Source organism: Adelges cooleyi, unplaced genomic scaffold, assembly GCF_023614345.1.
Source record: "Adelges cooleyi isolate 19-005CV unplaced genomic scaffold, UGA_ACOO_1.1 ACOO_flye_CR_arks_rails_tigmint_CR_PRNA_651, whole genome shotgun sequence".
NCBI classification, from domain to species: Eukaryota; Metazoa; Arthropoda; class Insecta; order Hemiptera; family Adelgidae; genus Adelges; species Adelges cooleyi.
The window spans coordinates 801,246-827,563 of NW_026096352.1; the positions used below are offsets into that span (position 1 = coordinate 801,246).

At 34.0% G+C, this 26,318-nt stretch overlaps 1 protein-coding gene across 1 annotated transcript; it reads left to right on the plus strand.

Moving 5' to 3' along the window:
- The first annotated feature begins 5,838 nt into the window (after window positions 1–5,838).
- Window positions 5,839–24,736, plus strand: LOC126844736 (BMP and activin membrane-bound inhibitor homolog). The gene is made up of 5 exons (XM_050583132.1): window positions 5,839–6,215; window positions 18,618–18,777; window positions 19,377–19,534; window positions 22,087–22,288; window positions 23,223–24,736. Exons 1-5 carry the CDS (start codon window positions 6,086–6,088, stop codon window positions 23,590–23,592), a joined length of 1,020 nt encoding a protein of 339 aa, XP_050439089.1. The 5' UTR covers window positions 5,839–6,085; the 3' UTR covers window positions 23,593–24,736.
- The last annotated feature ends 1,582 nt before the right edge of the window (window positions 24,737–26,318 follow it).

Genomic DNA, 26,318 nt, shown 5'->3' on the forward strand with positions numbered 1-26,318 from the left:
ATAAAGAAAGATGTGTGAACATTACATTATATTACAGCTCGACGGGCTGTTACTTTAGTAGTCACACACTCACTCGGGCGGTAACATTTGCTAAAATTCTCAAAAAAACAAAATAACAAAAATGTAATTATTTTAGAGAAAATGAGTGTCTTACGAGACAGTGTTTTCTCAAATGACCAATATTATAAACCTACTGAACTTAATTACACATCATTTTTTTTTTAGGTCTATCTGTTTTCCTTTTTTTTTTATTTTCATAAAAAAAAGAGAGAACAACTTTCTCAATAAAAAAATATATATATATATATATATATATATATATATATATTGTGAACAACATTATTATCAACATTTTTAGTGAACCAGTATTTTTTTTTTAGAAATAATGGCTTAGGATCTTACCTAAATATTTGTTAATTGTTTTCATTTCATAACAGCCGTTGCCTGTTTAGCAATTAATAAATAAACATAAATAGTGGTAAATTGACTTGTTTTATTGTTCTACACCCATTTCTAGTATTTCACTGAAATACCAGCAGTGTTTTTACTATACGGTCAAGACTATTGAAATTGGCTCGGTTGCCAAGCTTTAAAAATTGACAGGTCGAAGAAAAAATTTAATAAAATATATGGTCGGGTCGGTGGTCGCTATTTGAACTTGGAAGGTTAAATGACATATATTTTTAACTGTTAATTAACGTCTTACAATACGACTTTGGAGTTTGGACCGCATGAATTTATCTAATGCAATTAAATACAATTGATGATACGGTTGAAATTTGTTTCTCACGCGAGATAAGTTATATTATGTTTTGCACGTTTATATTTTATTGTTTTATTCAAATCACAGCTATATTCGTCTTCGTTGTTTGCTATTAATCGAATACAATCGAATAAGGTCAACGATACCTAGTAGTAGAATGTTATAATGATAAAAAAAACATGCTGACGGTATAATTTAATCGACTAATAAATATTATTATTGATATATTATTAGTTGTACAATAAAAATACTGTCGAAAGGTCGACAATCGACATAATGTAATCGCTTTTTTTTTTGTTTCTGGACTAATAATATATTATAGGAAAATATTATTATCTCGTGTAATCGATAGTTGCGTACAAACTCTAAGTTTCGATAACAAACCGATGTGTATAGTGTTAATTAAAACAAAAATCAACGATAATGTTGTTGTTTTTTATTACCCACAACCGACTATTATATATTATGTAGCTTTGTTGAACTTTAGCTCGAACAACAGGTAGGTATAATACCTATTAGGTCCATTAGCGATTTGAGTTGCTACGAACACACAATTATTATTATTACCATAATCAAACTATTCACGCATTAACTCGCTGACCAATTAGTAAATAACAATATTTTTTTTTTCCAATAATATAAATCGCAGTATTTATTATAATCATAATTGCCGGAGCGAGCGCATTTAAATTAAGCTAGTTTAAAAATAAATGCTCTTGTGGAATTCAGGAATGAGGTCTTGTATAATATATTATTATTATTTATAATATTAACGCCGCAGAATATGCGAGTATTTAAATAATTATCCGAACAGAAAATTGTTTATGATTTCTTACACGCATAAATTTATAAGTGTAAAAAATTATCATTCATTTGAATAACATTATAGCCGCCAGAATAATTTATTCCAGGGTTGGGCATAGGTAGTATAACTAGAAACTAGAACATCATTTTTTTTTCTTCTATACACCTTCGTTATTTTATTAAAAACACATAATATTATCATATTGACACTTTTGTTACACTGTATACTGCGGAAAAATTGGCAGGATCCTTGTAATTCTTCACTTCAGTATTAATAATATTTTTTTTTAGGAAATTTAGTTTCAAGACAAATAAATTGAAAGAATCGTTTTAATCTTGACATACACCAAAATCTTGAGAAGAATTATGTCATACTCATATTATAGGTTATTGATGGACTAACATTATTTAGCACTTGAGTCTCGAATTATCATTTCCTATACTATTATGTAGATAACTAACTTCTGAATTCTAACAATAGGTACCTAACCTATCTTATCTACACTTTTTTTACTTTTATTCTACATTAGCACAAGGGTCTTAATTATAAGTAATAGAATAACATAAAGTATTTACAATTACCTTTTACTAGAAAAAAATAACAGACTTTAGTGTATATGTTTAACAAAGCTACCATCATTATCGTTCACAACAGAATGCGGGTAAACGTTAATATTATATATATATATATATATATTTTTTTTTTAATTGTAAAGGGTAATTTTTAAATATTTTATTTTTTATTACCTCACAAGTGTTATTCCGGGTTTTTTCTACACTAGTTTTAAGTTTGTCTTGATTCTCAATCACAGATGAAAAATATCTGTTTGTTACTGTTATCTCTGCCTAATTTTGCTACACTACACATCGTTATTTCCATATCAGTTCTTTGTACAGCTTTATTGACTTTACCGAATACAAAGCCAACTCTCTGAACGCATGTCCTCGTTTGAATCTGTAGAAACTAGAGAAACGTGACGTTTTTATGATTGTTTACAACCGCTTTTACAGTCTTTTATAATTCAGAAGGGCTCATCAAAATAATCTAGAATAATATTTTAAATCTTACCGTAATGATTATGATATTATAACAAGGGTATAGTGCAATCACGTTTATCACTATATCAATACGGTGTTTTATGTTGACACTTGACGTTTAAGTTGGCGATCTTTGCATACCGAATTCCTTTTACCTAATCTTTAATAATATTGTGAAAATACTATACGGTTAGAACGTTGGTTAAATTGTATTTAATCGATGGTCAAAATTGTAATTCAAGTCCGTTCAAAAGGACAAGGGCTGCAAAAATTAAGAGGGATGTACCAGTGTAGAAGAAACTGTATTATGTTTTAGCATAACCATCATAGACACTGGTGTCTTCTTCAAAAACAAAACAAAACACCGACGGAAGTGGCATGTGCGCATTTAACGTTCGGTGTTTTTTTTTTACTTCACTTTTTGGCTAACCCGATTTGTTTATTTTATAAGAGAGCCGTGGCACTGTCAGTAGTGTGGCATTAGCACATAAAAAAAATGTAATATAAGGCATGCATGGCTCTACATGTGGCGGCTGACCTCCGAATTTAATATTATCGTTGAATAAATAATAAAAATAATAAAAAATTCGGTTACATCAGTTAAGAAAGAGCCACCAAAAGAAGCAATGATAATTATTTTATAATTTATAAAAATTATATTAATGATATACAGCCACTAATCTGATCTCGAGCGCGTGAAATGTCCAAATATGTGTGTACTTAGACAGTGTAGTGATGGTTCGCAATTTACATTTTTTTTTTTTTGTTATATTATATTAGAAATGTTTAAACCCCAACATCTAATCAATACAAAGTCCAGATAAGGGATAATACAGACACTTAATGTGTAAAGTTGTTTGGTAAATGTGAAATGTATAATGTGCGCTGGTCGATGCTCTGTGGAGTGTGATTCGGTGGTAAGTTTTTTTTAGATTCCATGTAATATTTTTTGATTTGTGACTGAATCTCGCTAACACAATACCGCATTAACAAACTTCCGAGCCGTTCAAATGGCTGAGCAATCAAAGACCAACAACAATTATGCCAGTGATTGTTTATAAAGAACACACAGTTACTGTAATTTGCATTTGGAAAATATGGTTGTGTCATTGTAGACGTGATGTAAGCGCGTATGTATCTAACACTGTTGATTTAAGTATGACCTTTTACACTTGGCCTCAGTATTGTTTACCAACTTCGTTTCCGATAGATGGTCATTATAAATTAAACGAATGTATCAGTTGTTTAAATTTGGATTGTAGCTGGTTTATCATATTCTAAAACGATTTGTGTAACAATTGAGATTATTCGGCCAGCCTAATCATTTTAAAAATTGATTAAACTAAAAAATGTATGTAATTTATAATAAGGAAAGACAGAAGCCCGCATAAAATCTCTGTGGAATTTTTTATTTTGGTTTCATATTATATTATTGAAACATTATGGAGCTACTTTGTTTTTAAAATAATTTATTTTCTTAAACATTGGTGCGTTAAGTCATAATTTATGGCGTACGAATTACTCAAAAACAAGATAACGAAAAACTAAAACAAATGTAATATTAAATATAAAAAGAAAATCGACTAATATATTTTATTGGTTGTAGATACTTTTTAATTATGATAGTATGTGAAATATACTACAATATTACATTAAATATCAATATTAGGTATGAAACATAGACAAATTGTAATATTGTAGCATTCCTGTTTTTTTTGTTTGTAATCAATCAAGGTTATTTTTAGCTTATAACGTAATTATTTAAAATAAAATAATTAATAAATAATAGATATTTTATAAAACAAATTAATAAAACATTTGTATGCCGTACCACAACAGTGCATTCTTGCGAAAACACCAAAACGCGTAGCAAATAACAGCTGTAGTAAGTGTGAAATAATTAGACTTGGATATTATACTGAGTAAACAATTTCTTTAGTTTTCGAAAAACAGACTACATAACGTTTATTAATAAAGGTATAGATCTATATAGTTACCTAAAGACAATTTTCGCCTGTAACATAATATTATACAGTATTACTAAATGTATAGTTCTTAAAAAACAAGTCATAGAATTATATATTACCTAACGGCTAACTTACCAGGCTGAAACAATAAATTTACCTATGATCTAGTGGAATACCGCGTAATGTCCTGTTTCCAAATCTTTAATATTAGCTGTTAACGATTTTCCGGTTACATAAATGTAATTTATTGTACAAGATCTTGCGCTATAACTGAGGATATTAAAATGATTGGCGTCCGGAATCCGTTTTTTACAAGTCACGAAGGAAAGACAGTAGGTAACTGTTCTATCCATATTAAAATATAATTTAAATTGCACAGAACTTCAGCTGATTATTTGTTACAATATTACTGATTTTACAATATCTTAATTTTTATTTCACTTAGGCATTACATATATATATTTTTTTGATAATCTAGAAAATAAATACAATTTTGAATAAATAAAGCCATCTCAATTTTCCTATTGAATTACTTGTTAAGTTAAAACCAGCTAGGTGGAGCCTAGAACCATCACATAAACATCAAAGTACCAAAAGTAGCTTGGGTATTATTTTTTTTTCAATTATATTACTTCTATAAGGGCTATATAATTCGTTAAACTAGACCAAAAATATGTATTTTATAACTAAACCCCTTAGGAATAATTTTAAAGCTAATACCAAATTCGAACTCAGCAACCCAAAAAAAGTAGCAGTTTATCGATATTATGCACTTTGCATTTAAAAATAATGAAAAAAACACTTCCCCCATAAATACAATTTTAATTTCAAAACTGATACCAAACTCGGACTCACCGGTCTTAAAAAATAAAATGTTTGAGATATTATTATATTAGTTTCAATCGCCGTTTTAAATGTTGGTAGTTACTACATTGTTGATTCCCTACCAATGTCTACTATATAGATCATCTCAATCAAACACCAGTGATAAGTAGTTGGTTATTTTAAAAATAAAACACATTGTAGGCACAGGATGACGGGTGAACAGAGTCCTTTAGATTTTTATATGGGGCTGTACATTTTTTTTTTTAACTGCAATTTTTATTTTTCGTCAGAGGCCCAATAATATTGTTACAATAATACCGTGGTGCCGGTTGTGGTACGGCTATTTCGATCCGGTCCGATGGCAACCCTGACGCGTGCCGGCGCCACCGCTTGTCAGACTAGGCGCAGGCAACGGCGGCAGCTCTACGACTGCACCGGTCCTTCGGCGGGCGACTAACCGAATCAGTTGAGCCGTTCCATCCGCGGTGCGCGCAAGTCTCTCGGCCGTCAGCGACCCGCTCTTCGACGTTCATGTCAACAGCTGATATCTGTTGAAAAGTGTGTTGACTTTTAAACAATAATTATCCATCTTTTTTTCACAAATTTTAATTTAAAAAAAAAACTCAAACCTATACACGACCCGTTTTCGCGCACGCCGCAATCCCAATAAAAACAACACTGCAAGACCATGTCGACCGCCTTGCTTAGATTGGCGGCGATGACCGTTTTTTTGCTCGCTTCCGCCACCGACAGTATGAAAATCGACGACACCGACAGAAACAACAGGCTCTTCCAGAGGGACTCCGCCGCTGCCACAGGTGAATATTATTTATTGTTATTCCTGTTGATTATACAACTCGAGGCGATAGTCTCGTAAATCTACATATCATACTTTTAGCATATTATTAATTATTACAATATAACATGTCGACGAGCGTCTTGGACGAACTAGCAGCGGCTGACTATTGGCACAATTTCAGGGGGTGGCTAGCTATTTTCAAAACTCGAAATAATAATAATATCAAATCGATCTCAATCCACAATAAATCTGCCAATAAAAAAATTATATCTAAAATTTGTAGGTGTTTTGGGAATGTTCTAATTTGATGGGTTTGCATAACATGTTTAGCGCCTCACGAAATTGCGCCAACTATGCAGCTGACCAAAACTAAACGACTGTAATAAATTACCGTCAATTGGAAAATTGTGCAAGAGAGCCAAACGTTTACTAAACGTCGACAGGTTTATATTATAGCAATGATAAAATCTTGCTGCTACATGTATTTACATGCACCTATGATCGGGTTGTCTTTCGCAGTTAAAAAACACTCACAAATAGATTTATAATTTATTCTTGCAAAACTATAATACCCGTCGACCCGTTGAACGTAGAACTCCGGTAGTATAGAGAAATAGGCACGGTTTAGTTTTGGCGTTTTTTTTTTTTTTTAAAGGGATCAACCGTGGACTGAAACACATATTATTATATTATGTGATTTTATAAAACACTACTATTAGGTATTATATATTTTTATCCACGCCGACGGCGTTTCGAGTCACGAGAAAACAATGCATAGAACAGGCCTCGTGACTGGATAAACCTGCAATTTGCGCGTTGGCTTGTAATAATAATAATAATATAGGTTAAAAACGATTCTTTACCAGTATAGAGACGGGGTACCTATATATATATTGTTATCATTATTATTATATTTTCTGAAGAGGGTCGGAAAAGAAGAATGTTGCCGCCGACGCCGCCGCCTGGACGGGACCGACATATAAAATATATATATATATTTCTTTTTTTTGGGGCGACAGACGAACCCACGGGACTGACGGTCGTGTGGTGGTGGCGCTTGTCTGCATCTGCCGCCTGGCGTCAGCCGTCTGTCCCAATAGGACCCAACAGGCGCCGTTGTGTGTGTGCCATGCGATCCAGTCTATTAAACGACACGCACGATAATGGCCGTTGGCTGCACTCAACGGCTGGTCTTTTTTTTTCTTTTTGCTATTTGTCCTTTTCCTATTCGTCTGCGAGACCTTTTGTCACTTGTGACATTTCGCCCAAAGGCAATGCTACACCCTGTAATATAATAATAATAATAATAATGATAGTATAAAATGAATACGTTACGTCCACTATATAGGTACGTTTATATATTGTGTCTACAGAGGGGCGGTGCCGACTACACAGACTCGTAGAGGGGTGAGACTTGGGATATCAAATTATAAAAAAATAATAGTATTGATAGACAGCACCGTCTTGGGCAACCCTTGGGCACGCAGAGTTTGGAAGAACTTTTGATTGATATCTTTATATTATAATACGGTTAATGTTCAAAAAAATTGGCTGAGCCCCATAATTGGATTCCGTATATTCGTGTAGGTTTTAGTAATAGCTTGTATTGTAATTAAGTTTTGGTAATTATTTTTAAGTGATTTCAGCAATAATCATATTTTAAATTTATAAAAGACATCGTTAACATTAATAGTCTCGGGCGAGAGTTGAAGCGATATGGTAATTTAGCAATATAATTATAATATGATGAATTGTACAACGATAATGATAATTATGATATTAAATTTAATAGGTTGTATAACATAATGCTATTTAATATCGTCTGATAAAGTGCGTCGATACAGATTTGCCAATCTCTGCTTATCAACTCGTACACGTACACTTTTAATTGTAGTAGTATTTAATTATCAACTTGGGCAGTTGAAATCTATGAAATCTATTTCATCACGTTGTATGATATTTAGTCGATTCATTGCTAAATTAATTAATTTCAACAGCAAGTCCTTCTCTTTTTTTTTGTATTCAATTATAAATAATTTAACGATAATAATTCAATTAGTAAAAAAAAAAACCATAAACGAGATGTGATAAATTAGTAAAAAAGACTACACAAACTTATTCAAAACAATTTTTTAATTAGGTATCTAATTTCCATAATATTCATTTAAACCTTGTCGTTAAAATATTTATAATTTAAAAATCGCAGTTTTAATTATTAAAACAAGTTTTTTTTTAATAAGAGTATATAGTAGGTATCCATTTAACGAAAGACACTACATTCCTTTTGAATTGGTTACAATTTGAAGTTGTACTTTTTTCAATCATTTTTATTCATGTTAATTTACAACTTGTACGATACAAAAAGGTAAACACTGTACACAATATTTTCCAGAGCTCTACCAATTGCCTTGTTTTTTTAATAGATAGATAAATCGGTAATACAAGTACAATAACAGTCGCTTAACTTAAATAAAGTATTACTGTCCGACGGCAACGTACGCGCTTTAAGTACTTTCCTTGTGAAATGGTTAATTAATAGTTTTCAGCTGATGTAGAGTAGGTAATGTTATTTTTGGACTTATTATCAAACAAGCCGTTCCCCTACACTTGAGAAACGCTTTGCATCATTCCAGTGAGTGTTTTACGGTTCTTATGTGCTTAACGGATGTATTTATTGCGGCGCCGCTTTTCAACCTCATATATTTATACACACGCACATATATATATATATATATATATGTTTGTATGTATAAATCATATAATATCATTCACAAATTAAAACACTCTAACGCGTTGGCCAACTCAAAGAAACCCATAAATCGCGTCAGTAAATATCATAAATTTTTCATATATTTCATTTAACGCCACACGGCTGGATAAGCGGTAAGTTTTTTACTTATTCAAACACAAAGTGTGTTTTATATTTTATTCATTACTCTGTTTGCAAACACCGATTCCAAACCCCATTAATTTACCACTACTTAACCATATTATGTTAAGTGCGACGTTACTACTTTCAATACAATTTCAACCCAGGCATACTTTTTTTTCAAGAATATTTTAATTTAAAAAAATACTACCGACTAATTTCGAATTATCAATATGATTTCTCGAGTTTAAAACAAATAGTTTGAGAAATTTGGGCAAGAAGGATAATATACAGTTTTAGAACGGGAATATATTTTTTGTTTGACTTCTATGTCCGCGTGATCTATTGTATATCTTTTGACAGTTTTGTTTTGAATAAAACATTTAAGACACTCTTAACATATTAAGAACACGTTTTATGTAAAAATTATCTGACCTTTGTTTTGCGTGTATTGACCGTCTACTAAATTGTGTTGGTATTGTTAGGCAAATCACTCAGTGTGTTACAGTCAGGCCAGTGGGTCCTAAAACGACAGTATTAGTAATTTGAATGTATGCCTTAAAAATCTTTGATCGACTGGAGTACTAATAGCCTCGAAACGAGTGAAATTGGAATTTTTGTTTTGTTTAGAAACGAGTTGTATTTGAAAATAAATGACCCAATTATCCACCGTTGTGTGTAATTAAGTACTTGAATGTTGCACGCGTCCAATGAGTTCACAATATCAATAATAGCTATTGTTATTAGTGTATATTTTAAATATTATCAGGCGAACAATAATTATAATAATTGAACCTCGAGCGGATAATATAGAAAGTGAACCGCCGTCGCCGACGGGCAATATTATGAACATGTACCTATTATAATATTATATTCACTGTTATACACTGTTATGTACCTATACGGCTTATTTTTGGGTTAAGTATACTTTTTTCGTTTTCGTTTACGGTTTCTTGTTTTATTTTTTTTGCGTTTGCACGACTAACGATGGCGCCAATAGACCAAAGTCGGGATTCTGCATCGGTAGCCAAAAAAAAAAAACGAAAAGTTAATTACAAATATAAAAAAGGTAAACTCCGTGGTCTGTTCACGGTTCACCTATCACATGCACTGTAACGCCGTTTGCTGTCCTGTCAGCTGTTGTTGTCTCGTCGACTCCTGTATACCTCTATATATTATAATATATATTATGACCAGTGTATTATGGGCGGGCAAGTAGGTATAGGTAAATAAAATAAACAAGCGTTCGTCGTTACATACTTGGGTATGATGTTTTAACAGGAGGGAAACGACAGGCCGAAAGTGCTAGAGGGAAATGTAACAACAATAATAATAATAATACATACAATCGTGTCTAATTATTGTGTACCGCAGCATATGTATATATGTACAAGTCTGAACGTTAGATTCGTTTTACTATACAATTTCAATGCATACACGGTTTGTAGAAAATGGGATAATTAGAAAGTCAGTTGGCCCCGCACCCAATAACTTAAACCTAATGATTTGTGTGCAGAATACTTGAAAGAGAAAAAATAAAGGTAACGAAAATACATAATATATATTTTAGCTCCAATAATTATGTAATTCTATAATGAATATAATACCTGACTTTCTAAATAACTAGCATATTTGTGTATCCTATCTAACCATCTTTTCAGTACTATTATGCTCCGGATACTATAATACTAGACGTGGTGAATTAAGGTATGATCAAGGTTCGGAACCTAAAAAGCCCATTATAACAACTTAGAAAACATTGAAATATGCAGAAGTAAAAAAGCAGACCACCTTTAGCTATCTTCATCTAAAAATAGTAATGCCCCCAAACTCAAAAATACAAAATAGCGAACACCCTCAAAATTCTAAAGCTTTATATATTATGATTGCCTGCTGAATAATATGCTTTCATGGCGTTTGTTATTTTATCGACATAATTAGTACAGGTTTCGGACCAGTTTTGTGTGAATGACTGCGTTATTAACTTGGACGTTTATATAGAAAAATGCGATCACTTAACGGTATATTATATAGAAATACATTTTACGACCCAAAACATGTTTTCTGAAGTATATAAGGTGCTACTGCAATCTCAAGTGCGATCCGCACCGATTTGCAACATATTGACTGGATACAAAGTCAGTGTGGGTTTTTCGCTCACGGTAGTCTCGATAGCCAGTCGATTACTATCGGTTCACGTTTCTCGTGTCGTCCACTAGTTTGTAAAGAGCCGTATAATATTATATACCGTATTAATATATTTTTATAATATAGTTATCTGGACTGATGATCTTTTCCTCGTGTGCCCGCCGCACACTTATAATTGATAATTAATCTACCTTGCCCCGGCTACGCCTCTCGTGTAGGTATGTTTTTTTTTTTTTAATTCCACTATCCAATCGAATTATTATTATTATTATTATACATGGGTAACTAATTTTCGAGATGGGGTGCGGGGTGAGGGGGTTTACCTAATCCGGTTTAACGCGAGCACTATTTGTTTTGTTCAGTTTGTTGTACAAAAACTACTTCCCTATATTATACAGCTGCTGCTGCAGACTCGTTGCCTTCTCGAACTCGGGGTCTTTTCGTCGGCTTGTTCAAACACGACATGCGTACCCAACCTTCTTACCTATATAGTCTTATATAGCCCAGCGTGACTTCTTCTCTTGTTTTACAATATTATATATATATAGAACGATGATAAACACACACGCCATACATAACATCATTTAATAATAACATGCTAGCCCACCTCACAGGTATAATATACATGCATGTATGATATATAGGATGTATTAAAAAAACAACGTCTGCTGGCGGTATAGAGATGGACGGGCGGTGGGGAGTAGAGCATGCCAGGGGGTTGCGTTCGGCTTGTCTCGCAGAACTGGTGTAGTCGGCAATACCCACAGGCACATGTACACGGTTAGGTCGAGACAATAATAATATAAGAAGGTAATATGGGATCCACCTCCGGGCCGGCTGTATTGTTAAGAAGCGGGGAATGCACGCAGGCTGTAATCTGTATAATGTAGACTACACTCGGTACACGCCGGTCGGTAATTACTGCGCATAGGTATACTGTGGGTATTTTTGTTTTCCTTCCTCAACGTCGGGTACCCTACTCGATAAAAAAAAGGAAGATTGCGCGTTGAGTGCTGCTCACTAAAAAATTCCCCGTGTAATTTTCTTGTTACATTAAAAATAATATTGTTATCTCGCATCCACTGGTATTGTTGGTACATTATTTCTGTAGAGGCGCTGCCCATTAAATTTCCACCGTGTATAGATCTTTATTATGATGTTGCGTTGATTTTTTTTTCCTACATCAACTCGTCTTAACATCACAAACGACCGTCGGCTATTACTCGACTCGGTCAAAGGAAAAATTATAATCATAATAATATTACAGTGTACGTCGACCCTTTTTGTGCTGTGCGAGCACAACCGCTAATTATTGTCACAGTCCGGCACTTAAGCTTTTCGCTCTTGTTTTATTTCCATTGAACTACCGCATTTTTCTACTTACAGCGGTGTAAGAAGACCACATAACAATAATATGGTGTGTTGCCCGAGAGGTCATACGACCTAATCTACTTTTGACAATTACTCAATAATAATATTATATTGTTCTAGTTTAAGACGTCGGTAATATTCCGTTCGCTTTTCCACATGATACAATATATGAATAATGGTAAAAATATAATCTGCAATGATCTATTCTGTATTGTGCAAAATACACCTTTGTTCCCGGATCAATGGAAATGCGTTCCAAAAAAAAAAAAGAGACAATACAATTTGGTTGTACCGAGCGCCTTATAATAATTTTGTTTTCCTCCAAGCCATCTTTGTGTGTAACGATTCCAGGGAAACCGTGTTACCACACTCTGTGTTCGTGCCGGTGTAGCAGACTTTTGAGTAGACGTGTCTCGATAGAAAATCCTATTTGATTTTTGCCCTTATCCCCTAATGCGGTTTCCAGGCTTTGACCTACTGCCAAGGTCACGTCTGTTTCTAACACCATCGATTTTATATAAGCGCAGCGGTCTCATTTCAACATATTATAGATATGTTTTACCGCTGGGGAGCCATTGCAAAATTTGTCAATTTATGAGTTCTTCGTGCCAGTCCGTCGAACGCATTGACATGTCATGTTTGCTGCCCCGGGGTAGGGTCGGGCTATAATGGCTGGCTATATTTTAATAGTATCACCAAACCATTTCTTTTATTTTCATTATTATTACCATTATTGTGTTACCCCTACGACATAATAATATATAGTTGATGGATCGACGACGATAACCGTCGTCGCCAACGGACGGATGACTAGACGTTTTCGATGGATACCAAAAGATAACGTGCAAGATGGATACGTTATGTTCTTTTCGACAATACGAATGTATAATAATGTTATAGGTACACATTCTTAAGGGTGGTATTTAGCAGCAAGTGTATCGCATGTCCGGCGACGACGACGGCATGGTAGCAGCGCTCGTGTCTCGACCATTGTCTCGTTTTCATAGTTAAAAACAATTTAAGAAAGAAAGAAAAAATCCCCAAAAATCGGAAACTATTTTAGTGGAAAAGGGACGGGGTCGTCTTCGGTGGCGCCAGCCGTCGGTGAACGTGAACCGTATAATACCCGTGTATACAATAACACTTACAAACCACCACCGGCACCCTTAAAAATATGTCCAGACACGGGCAGCAATAACTATGGGAAAAAACATAATAATTGCACTACCTGTACATCCTGTTTGTCTGTTTCGCCGTACAATCCAAACGACGACTTCTTACAACCTCTTCGCCATTGTTGCTTTTAGTGTAAAAAAAAAAAATCTTAAAATTCCTGTATTAACGTTGTGCTACAAAACGAATTAACTAAAAAAATATATAATTGCATGTAAGTCGCTTCAAAATGCAACGCCTTAAATTAAATCATATTTTGAACAAATCAAGTTGGCCACACTGTAATTGATAGGGCTAGGATGTATGATAAAGTCAATAGATAACGCTATAATCATAAATGGTTACATGGTTGCAATGTTACTGAATGTTTTCATGAAACTGATTGTTTTCTTTTCCTTAGAGTTTGAGAGAAATGAGACAATGAGTGGTGTTGTACTGTATTTTGAAACTCGTTTAAGTTCATAAGTCATGGGCCAACTATTAAGTATTTATCTACATTTTTGTGTGTAAACATCTTATACATAAAGTGGACTGTTTTTTTTTTTTGTGTTGTCGCTCGTGTGGATTTTATCACGAATTGTGATCATTGTGAACAGTCAATAGACTATTTAAGCCATTAAAACCCGATGTTGTGCGATAGTCCTATGCTACAAGGTTGACCTACTAGTTTCAAACATAATTATTTCTTATTATTGTGTTAAAATATCGGTTTGCCTAATTTGTTATTTCCCTAAATCTCATGTTTTGACCGCAGTTTACACGCGGAGTTAATCGCTGTTGTTGCAAAAACATTTTTAGCTTGTTTACACCAACTTGAACAACAATAACTGGAATTTAAAAAAAGGTTTCAGTAGAAATTAAAAAAATAGTCTTACAAGTGACATTACTTTGGCGCAGTACATTTGCAACCAGTCTGTCCGAGCTGTAACAATTATACTTAATGACGTCACTGTAGCGCTTTATTTATAGGAACGTTTGTTGAGTATAACAATTATTATTATTGTAATCAAAAGGCAAAACCGCCGGCGGCGGTCGGTGTGCAAAAAATTCCACAACTTGGCCATTCCCCGAACAACATAGGGAAGGTTGCACGTTGTTATAGGAATTTACACATTTTCATACACAATGCACATAACCCATATTTATACGTGTGTGTAATTATTCGCTCGTCGAGTATAGCTGTTGAACGGGCTTGTTAGCGATTTAGAGGTATTGTGGGAGTAGGATAAGAAACATATTTTTTTTTTGTTCAAAACAACATGATAATAACATTACAATGTCTCTCGAACACGCGCGTACGTCCCACATAATAAAACATGGTGGTTTTTTCATATATATATATATATATATATATATATATATGTACAAATAGGTCGTGGAAAATATGTAAAACCCATTTTGGTCAGTAACAATTTGAGGAACAGCTCTTTGTAATGGCAATTTTAGTACAAATTTTAATGCAATCGACCTCTCTCGAAAATCCAGTACAATTTTTCAACATTTTTATTGATGACTTATTTGAGTTTGTAGTCGTCGTTTATCCGTAAAAATAGGCGCTGTAAAAATTGTTGATTATTTTATTTTATTCCTTGTTCTCAGGACATTGTGTTTTTTTTATGCAACAGTTTCATTCGGTTGGTGTGTACCACCTACCTGTCGATATTATAATATACCTGTCAGAGTGCCCAACTATCATGTTTTTGTTTTCCCCGTACAACGGTTGTTGTCGCGTCGCTCTAAGTGCTATGGCGACAAACGTTATTATGAAATTTGCATATTACATTAAACGCGTATAAATTCTCTTTGCATCTCTCTGTCTCTCTCCATCTATATATGTATAATATACACACACTTGCACGCATGGGTTCCTCTACATACCTCAACATGATATACAGCTCAACCCGATCATAATGACATGTACATATATTATTATTATCGAATGTACGTTATCTAATTCGGGTTGAACATAAAATTTGTCGTTTTCCAGACGGGGTTTAGACTATACAGGGTTTAGTGTACATTGAAATTTTCAAAACGATTTTCGGTCAAATCTATTTGGGACTGCATCGGGCCAGAATAGTGCAGTAATAATACTGTGATACCTATATAATATCAAAATATTTATTTTCTACGGCAAAGTTAGTCCGGTGTTTTAACGAATTAAAATTTATAGTGCCGACATAAGGAAAATATTGTACCTACTGTGCGCGTTACTAAGTTAAGAACGTCTGGACTGCAAGGCCATTAATATTGTGAGCGCGCGCACAATATAGCATTATATCTTGTGTGTATGCGCCATAATATTATTATACTATTATAGTAATGGTATATTATGCTGTATACTGGATTATTACCTACACTTTCCCGTCGTCGTACAATCGTTGACTATATTATTATAATATAATAATAATAAAAAAATAATAAAGACTAAGGAGGGCGGCAATACGAATAGTAGGTATATAAAAAATATAATAAATTTTTTTATTATTATTATTTGCTTTTCTCGTGCTATTAAAATTCCACGACAGCCTTTACCTGAGCCCAGCAAATTCCTGTAGGCCATTCGGTTAAGTCGCACTTGACGATGAGCACAGGACAAAGTCATTGTCACGGACGCACATATTATGTACAATAATAATTATTACCGTACGGTATGTCGCAGAACGATTGATTGTAGTGTTAATTATTCTAATCAATTATATGTTACAATATTATGGTTGATGAAATTATTACATAACTTTATTGGTTTAACCCGAGTGAAAGTTGTCGCTATGACCTTATAATTACTTTTTTTTGTCTTATAAATGAATAAATTCAGTCTTGAACAGTTTTTACTAAATGTAAAAATATCAAACTAAAAATTAAAAAAATATATATATTTTAATAGTAATAGGTGTTTTTTGAAAACCAATGAGGGGTCACATGATGATTTCCCTTCAGTTTATGGAATTGGATATTAGTATTAATTATTTAAATGTTTTTATTTACTGTAAATGTAGGTAAATTGAAAAAAATTGAAGTACACCTTTAAAAATTAATGTATGTTATATATTATTATGTATTAAAAATGTAATGTCTATGATTAATGTTATTCAATCTGCCACATTGAACATTAATATCGTATACATTTTCGAGTAAAAATGAAATTATTTTTCAACGATGGACTTTTTTTTTATTAATGCACATTTAAAAATCATCCATGATTAACTTTTACTCTAATAATGTTCACATTTAAAAACCTGCACGCTGTAATAGTAGCGGACGCAACATAAATAATTATATTGTTATTCCTGTTTTTTTTAATTTTATCTCCTTATTATAGTTTACTAAGGCCTGCCCTAGTCTATCCCCACTCTTCTTGACTTCAATTTTAGCGAATCTACACATTTTCTTGGTATAATCATTTCTATTTTATAGCTGGTTTATTTGAAAGCATTTTTCAACCCCGCCTATAGAAAACTACCCCCCCCCCCCCCGGAAACGTTATGTCATCGCATTCGAAATCTGACCTTTGGGAAACGGTATCTTATTATTATTACTTTTAGCTATTGCCTCGGATATGATGTGATGTTCAGTAGCTGTGAAAATAGTAGTAAGAAATTATAATATAATAGTACCTAATAATACTCTGTCGTTTGTACCGGCTATAAGTAGGCGATTACGATGGCCATCGCCCGGGGTACGCATAATACACGGGCGACGATAGAGAACGTTATTAGCAGTAGATAATAATATTATAATGTTATTATTATGATGTGCCTACCTATACCAACGAATTCGCGGCTTCAATGTAGCGTATATTATAATAATTTTATAAACGGTAATAAGCCGTAGCCGGTGTATACCTACCGTGTATATTAATATCCTACAATAGCCGGACAATGTTATTTACTTTATAGATAAATAATAATAATATTATCATCATGAATAATTATTCTGATGGTCGTCGACGACGCGAGTACAAGCCGCATTTAAATAATAGCCGTCCTCGAAGCACTTATACCTACTGTGTTGTTGTTGTATTTATATATTATATATATATACATAAAAAAAACTACCAACGGATACGGCTATACGGCTGTGGTTTCTGTCTTTTTTACCATACTACTTTCTGTTATTATATATATTTTTTTTATACCCAACTATCGGGTGGTAATAAATCATTTTGCTCTCTCCCGAACGAGCGCCTGTGTTTGTTCAATCGGCGGCGGCAGATCACTTTTAATGGCGCTTTCGTATGCGACTCCACTGAATGGTATACCGCAAGTACCCGCGGGTAATACATATTTTTAACAAGGACTAAATAATTATTGTCGATTTTCGTTCAATGATATAATATTACCTAGATAATATAAAAGCAGTGCCTAGAACAACGTGTGCACTGTAAATAAGTTTATTATCATTAACCGTTTTAAAAATAATTTATTCCTCGCCATTTTTAGTAGACAATATTATGCACCTACTGCACTGTACATGTATGCATGTAACAGTATGACTCCGGTGAGTTTTTAAGAGACTAGGTCGCCGATTTATATTTGCACCTCTTTTAGAACTAGTCTCTACCAATTTTTACCGAACGTTATTATATAACGACTAACGTGTTGTTGTTTAATTAGGTTAAAATATATGCCCTGGCGTCTAACACAAATACGATTTACCTAATATTATGGTGAACCCAGCTTACCATTATTTAATGATTAAAAATTCTATACAAACCGGATACCCCACACGGTCTGGGTGGGTTCTACTGCGGTCGTTAATCATTAATACATTATATTATATTTTAATTGCTTAGAATTAACATAAAAACACATTCTTTTATTAAAAAACTAATTGTTTTTTCTCGTTTTTGCTTTGCAGGCACAGAAGAGCTGAGGTGCTATTGTAATCTATCAGAGTGTATCATCAACGGTTACATGTGCAAATCGTCGGGAGCCGGGTGCTTTTCCGAACTTGAACGGTCCGAAATAGGGCTGTACGTGCTCAAAGGCATTTACGGATGCCTGGACTTACTACCGCTGTGAGTATAAAATGATAAAAGCGAGATAGATAAGTGTACAATATAGCTGGTAGTATGACTACAGAAAGCCAATGCAAATGATAAACATGCAATTTTCGCATTAGAAGATTTGGGAAAAGCGGTAAGTTCTCGGAATGACTACTACATGACTAGGAAATTCTTCCTAGACGTGGCGTTGTTCAAGAGAAACGTCTCCAAGGTTACCTGTAATTTTTTTTCCCCCTTATGTGGCGGCCGAACTATATTATTATTTCTTCGTGATTTGCGCCGGTAGTTCTTTTAACAGCCCGGCCAATTATTATTGTTATGTAATAATAATGAAGCCCGCCACAACCGTGTGTTCTCAGACTAGCGGGTGCATTGTGCGTTAATAATCGTAGCGGTTGCCCGGCGCCTAGTGCATTCGACACACAAACGCATTGGTCGAGCAAATGGATTTCAATTTATTTCTCTCTCTCTCTCTATCTCTTGTGTATATATTTTTATATTATTTCATTTCAACCGTGCCGGCGTGATAATAATTACCCGCACACGTCGCGTCCGCCGAAATCCAAATCGCATTCACTCATCGCGTGGATATTGTGTTTTTGCTGTTTCAGAAACAAGAGCTGCGATGATATTTTGAAAACTGGTCCCGACGTTGATCCGTACCACTGTTGCACTCAGGACATGTGCAACGACAACATCGCCATGAGTCTGGGCACGAACAAATACTTCTCTTTGCCGGCGACCTTGAAGGAAGAAAGCGGCAGCACCGGTGAGTTGATATTATAATAATAGGCATTACTTTTGCCACCACTAAAGGCTCGACTGTTTAGGGGAATTCTAGTGGCATTTTGGCATGCAACCTCGGTTAATTACTACCTACTCCTCCGACACCGTGTACTTGACTTGAGGTTATTTTCCTCAGGAGATGTAAATATTTTCCCTGTATAATACACGAACGAAATCGCTTTTATCCCATTACACGTGCCATCGCCGCCGTATAATATCTCGTGTACATTAGTTTGTACTTAACACACACATACACATACTAGACTAGCATGGGAACGGCGGCGATAGTGGTGGCTATTAAGTACCTCCGTTGCATTAACTCGGTCGCGCCGGTCCGGTATATTAATTCTATCATCATTCTTTGTTGTTGTTGTAATTTTTTTTTATGGCTTTTGCTTTTTATTGTTTTAAAAATAAAATTAAAAAAACGAGGCCGCCATCAGATGTAGTTTTCGGTGTGGAATCTGGAAATAATATCCGCCGCCCTTCGGTGCAATGTGCCGCCGCCGTGTGTTTGATTGTGTGTACTAGAAAAATCCATTAGTCGACGACGGCGAAGAAGGGAAAAAAAATAAGTTAATTATGTTGGAAATGTAAACAGATAAAGAGTAGGATACCTTTTAAAACCAGTTAACGGGCGGCCCAAGAGTGATGTGGTGTGTGCAGTGGAAACAGAGATAGAGAGACAGTGCTGAAGAAACGTCACGATGACCCTCTATATGTATTATACACATGCAAGCATCGTATTATACACCAACTTGTTGTATTATACGGTTTTTTTTTTTCTGGTTCCTTGCCAGGCAAAAACCATTAGCTGAGCTCTATGACCACAAGGCGGCGGCGGTGGCGCTTTTACAAGAACATCAACACATACCGTGTTTCTTATTCTCCTCTCTCTTATCTCCGGAGGACCAGTTTTTGTTTTTCTCGAAAAAAACGCTCTTTCGTTATCTCTCGGACGGTTTTTTTTTGTTAGAAATGTATACATATATTATGTATACATAATATATAGTTTTTATTAATATTTATACGTACATTTTTTTTTTCATAATACATGTAGAAAATGAATTAATTTATAATTTGTCTCTAGTCTGAGACGTTATAACGCGCGTTAATGTGCGGGCTAAGTGTGTTGATAATACGTCTTACAAGTTGTAGCCTGTATACATATAATATGTATGCAAGCTATCATTTGCCCAGTGGAATGTGGAGTAGAGTAAAAACACACCAAAAACACAAACGTCAGATAAGAAAACCGGGCGCCACCGCCGGCGCCGATTAATCACAAATTCCATCTGAAAATTATTATGTAATCCGTTGTAATATATTATTGATAATATTTTTTTACCGCGAATTGACACTTTTCTTAAGACGGCCGTATTTGCCAATTCTGCCATAACCATTCCTAATTTATTTTAATTATCGCGTACAAGACATATCTAAATGGTTCTTGCAAAGCATATTTAAAAATAAAATGATTAATTAATATTTTTAAAAAGTTTCCCTAAAAACTAATAATGAAGACAAAAACGCAAGACACAAGCCAAGCTTTTATAGAACATGTAGACCGTCATAGATATTAAATTCTTGGGTTAATGCATTTTGCTTGTAACTAATTAATTACAACTCGACAGAATATTTAAGAAGCTTGTTTTGTTTAACAAACATTCATGTTTCGTATTGTCTTGACACAGTTGAAAATATATTATGCTTAACCGCGCACTGTAAAAATTGGTAATTTTTTTTTTTATTTCACAAAAAAAAAAAATGATTTACTTTCCGATATTAAATGTCATATCATTAACTACGGTGAACTATTGTACTGTAATTATTTATAACATATTGTAGAATATATTTTATAATGTATATTATGAGAGATATTGGGCACGCTCTCGACACTCGTTTGACGGTTTTATGGACCTTTTTTACGGACTTAATATATATTATTGCATAATGAGTTTATTTTTACCCGTAATTTGTGCTAGGCGCCAGCCGAAACCGTTTCGGGTCATTACCGCAGTTTGAACGCGACTACATGACATTGATGTTCCAAGGATATTCTCATCTATAGTCCAAACAACTCACAAAAAACCCATTAATTACTATAATAATTATCATAATAGGCAAACAGCTATTGTTGTCCATCGGTCATGATGTTGTCGGACAGTCCACTATAATATGCCACGCCCAAACGATGTTGTCTCTATAACATAATACCTATAATGTTGCCGACATTGTATGTGTTATGCCATAAGTGTGACTTATTCCCGACGACGACTAAGCTATTTGTTTTAAGTGTGTAAAAAGCTATGCTACACTGATAATAATCTGCAAACGTTCACAAACACCCAAGCTTTTTCGCATGATGTGTGTATGATAAATGCCGCCGTTGCTCGTTCAGGTCAGGTTGATTGTGTGTGTCTAAACTATACCAGGGTTGTCGATCCTTGGCTGAATCAATTTTGAATAATCCTCGCCACAATAGCTGCGGTTTTTTGACTTTGGACTTACCGCCGTGTGTGTGTTTTGTTACAGATCCGATCAACGACACCAGGACCGTCTGGCTGAGACGCAACACGTCCGTTTTGTCCAACACCGAAATGGAATGGTTCGAGACGATGACGCTGTTCGTGCCCATATGCGGTGCCGTGGCCCTGTTGCTTCTCATCTTTATCGCCTTCAAGCTTCTCAAGTCCAGCAATTCCTTGGACGACGGATCGCTAGTGTCTAAAATAAGGTAAACAACGATTCAGCGGTGGTCACGGCCCCAATCGATAGTAGCTTATTCGAAATAAGATATCAAACGCAAAAATAAATTCACGAGGAAGTAGATAGAGGCACTTGGAGTTGAGCTAGAGATCTGAAACTTGACGGATTTCTCATTTGAATTGGCTACTATCGATTGAAGTAAAAAAAAAAAAACAGGCTAATATATAATATTTTATGTTATAAATACAAATGGAAAATCTATTCTCGAGTATAAAAACCACATATGCGCGGGGGGTTCAGACATGTGGCCGGGTGAAATGAATGGTGTTACTCCTTAAACAGGACAGCGACGGTCCAGAGAGACTATTAATAACCGATATTCGCTGCTCCACTGTGGACCATTGGTTTGTGTATAATGTATGGTTGTGTACATGTAGTATGTGTGTGTAACGGGGAAAGGCTTAAGGATTATCCCCGTTCGTCGATAGTCGTTGATTAATTTATTATGTTATTCTGTCCGCCGGTTTACCGCTATAGATGTACCGTGCATCATGTTTTCCCGGTTATTCCGTCGACATGTAAACAACATGTGAGCATTAACAGCTTGTTGTGTGCGTATTATGATGTGTTGAAATCCGTTGGTCTCGGTCAAACCGACTGGAATTCACCGATAGCTACTTCTTCGCAGTACTATCCACTGTTATCCCAAAGAATCCGGTCATCGGCTCCTTTCAGCCGCTATATAGTGATTAATAAATAGGTTTTTTATTAATAGTAAAAACAATTCCAGGGGCAAAAAGACCCATGTCGAAAACCTGAAAGCAATAGACCAAAATGTGACCTACGAGTCAACCTATTACAAAGAGAGATAATTTAATTTATATAGAAAAGTTGTGTATGATATTAAAAAATTTCAAAATAGTCATATTCTAACGATGGGCCTATTTTCTTCCTCTCGACAGGCCCAACAAGATGAACTACGGTTTCACGATACTGCCCAACGGCGGCGGCGCAGCCGGACAGGACGACCTGCACCGGACGTCCGCCAACGGTTACCACAAGTGTCTGCTGCAGTCGAAAATGCGTCCGACCGACGTTTACCGGCCCACCACGTACGTGTTCGCCGGCGTCGCGCCGGCCGAGAAGAACGCGGCCAACGCCAACGCCAACGCCGCCAACCGCATCGACCTGACCAAGCACAGCCTGATCGCGCCCGTCAACTGCCACTACGAACAGCCCGCGTCGCCGCCACCGATGTACACCGCGTTGGACACCGACAGCCACAACAACAACAACAACAACAACACTCAGCCCGGAGGCCGTCGCATTTGAAGGGGAGGGTGGCGTTCAGCGGAAAAATCTGCCTCAGCGAACGCGTTTTGTCTAGTCTAAAAACAAAAAAACAAAATAAAAATAATAATAATTATTATTATTATAATACCTATCCAATAATGAAAAATCTACCCGACTCGCGATATATTTTTTTTTTCAGTTAAGAAAAAGAAAAATTACTGGTTTTCGTTTTTCCACCATTATCTATCGTTGTTATAATAACAATATTCACCGCGCTATATTGTTATTGTTAAGTATAATATTATTATATTTTTGTATTATGTGTATACTTGTATTTTTATGTAATAATATGCTATGTTATATGTTGTCCGCGCTACGCATATAATATTAATACACAATATTCTGTAATTCGTTTCGCCAGCAACGCACACTATAATATAACATCACTTATAAATGTATAATAGTATACCTAATATCGTTTCCACCTATATGACACATTGTGTATAGCCAGGGCGGTTTGAAATAGATGCAATTTTCGAATAATTATCCTCCCTCGCCTAGCTCTTCAGACCGCCATTGTTGTGCGATTTCGCTTTTACATCACAACACACTTTAATATTATAATATACACACAACTGCAGTGTAGGTACGATGATAATAATTGGGTATTTTGATGATTTGTAAAAATTCAGTTGCAGCTTTTTGCCGGCTAACCGATTTGTTTTGGCCTGATGGTAGGTTAAATTCGGATGAAGGGATTGTGTAGATTTTTGCAATAAGGTTATGACGCCAATGATTAGTTGATATCTCCTCATCTGTTGGCATATTCGTCCGGATACAGCACACGGTATAAAAAAAAAAAAATATTCACCATTAAGACTGATCGCACAGGGTAGTTGTATTCAGAAATTAATTAATTATATTACTATTATTATTATTATTATTATTATTATTATGACTATTATGACTATTATTATATGCGTGTTAGCCGTCGCATCACTTTTATGTTCTATGTTTCACCCATTTTGTTTTTAATTTGATGAACTGTATTTTTTCTTTTTTTTTTTTCTTTTATCCTTATATGTAAATAGAAACGAAGTTATATGGTTACTTGAATTAATTATATACGGCTATTATATACATAGAATGTACATTTTTATTATATTATATTATTTTATCTAATCACGTGTTGTGTTATTGTAAAGAAAGAAAAAAAATTAATAAAATTATACATAAATCAATTTATGTATACTCGCAAGCTAGTTAATAAAAATACATAATATCCCCCTCCCTATCCTAAAATTCAAAACAAAAAATTAAGTTGGAGTAGGTATATTTAATTTTAGTACCTAGTTGAATATAATATGTGTAATGTTATCTATAATCTATCCGTGGCGTTACTTATACTTCTCGAAAACAAGTTTGTTATTTTATATAATTTATATAACCAAAAAAAAAAATGCATTCTTTTGTGCCAAAACCACAAAATAACATATATATATCGATGATTTTTTTTAATAACAAATCATTTAAACAGGTATTAGCAACACTGGGTTTTTTTTGCCTGTTGAAAACATTTTGAAAAATTAAATAAATAATATCAAGGTTAATTATACTCACTCTTATTGATTTGTAATATTTCTAAATTAGTTAATATTATTATGGAACACGGATACGCCTTGAAAATAAACTAAAACCAGGTTTTATTATTAGAATATCTTTTCTTTATGGAAAGCACACCGAGCCAACTTACTAGTTATTTGTTAGGCTTGAAGGGTAGGCAATATCTTGACAAAAATCAATTAAAATAACTAAAACTTGAACTATTAGAACGACAGTGAGTTTTTTTTTTTAATGTGTTTAATTATTTATCATCATTACACTAGCACAACTTCTAAATTTACAAAATATGTGTTCTCCAATGGTTATTCATTATTATATTGGTCAGTTATAAACTCATGGCGGATGTCATAGCTGATGCCTTAAACACCACTAAGTAAATGTGAACAATTTAACTATTCTAATTGGCTAAAATTATATTTTAAAGTTTAACAATATTATTTTTTATATCATTGAATAAAATAATTTATAATCTTATTTTTTTGCACACAAATCAAGTGTCTTACAAATATTTTTTAAATATTATTAAAATAGGCAATAAGAAAAATATGTTAAATTTTATATAAAATATAAAATATGTTAACAACATTTCGTAACCAAAAATAATAATTGTAAGACATTGAATTTCTGTTCAAAATATAACAAAATGTTTTAAAAAAAAAGTATAACATATTGCCCATATTTTTTGTTCAAAGTAGAAACATGTATTTTTTTACAAAAAATAGAGTCTCAATGCGTTATAAAAGTAAATAAATGCCAATGTAGATCCCTCTTACCTGTGTTAATATATATTATGTTAAAACATTTTTGCTTTTCGTGTAAGTTTTAGTAAAAAATTGCCTATACAATGCGCCTTAAAAAAATACTAGAGCAGAGGCATCTTAATATAATGAAAAAACATAACAATTTAAGGTTCAAATCTAATTAGCTATAGGCTATATTTTAATGAGCTATAGGTTCACTAGGTATATTAGTGGATATTGTATTATATATTTTTTAATTTTAGTCATTGTCAAATTTGAGTAAACCTGAACCAATATTGGCTATTTTTTTTTTATACACAGTCACATCTTGAGCCATACGAGCATACATAGTCTATGTACAAGAATTGTATACCTATTAAAAAACGTAGAAAAAATTAGGCA

Bases quoted from the DNA above. Each gene is read 5' to 3' on its own strand.
- LOC126844736 (XM_050583132.1), top strand. From the start codon at position 6,086: ATGTCGACCGCCTTGCTTAGATTGGCGGCGATGACCGTTTTTTTGCTC. The intron at 18,778-19,376 runs GTGAGTATAAAA...TTGCTGTTTCAG, and splicing joins TGCCTGGACTTACTACCGCT to AAACAAGAGCTGCGATGATA. The intron at 19,535-22,086 runs GTGAGTTGATAT...GTTTTGTTACAG, and splicing joins GGAAGAAAGCGGCAGCACCG to ATCCGATCAACGACACCAGG.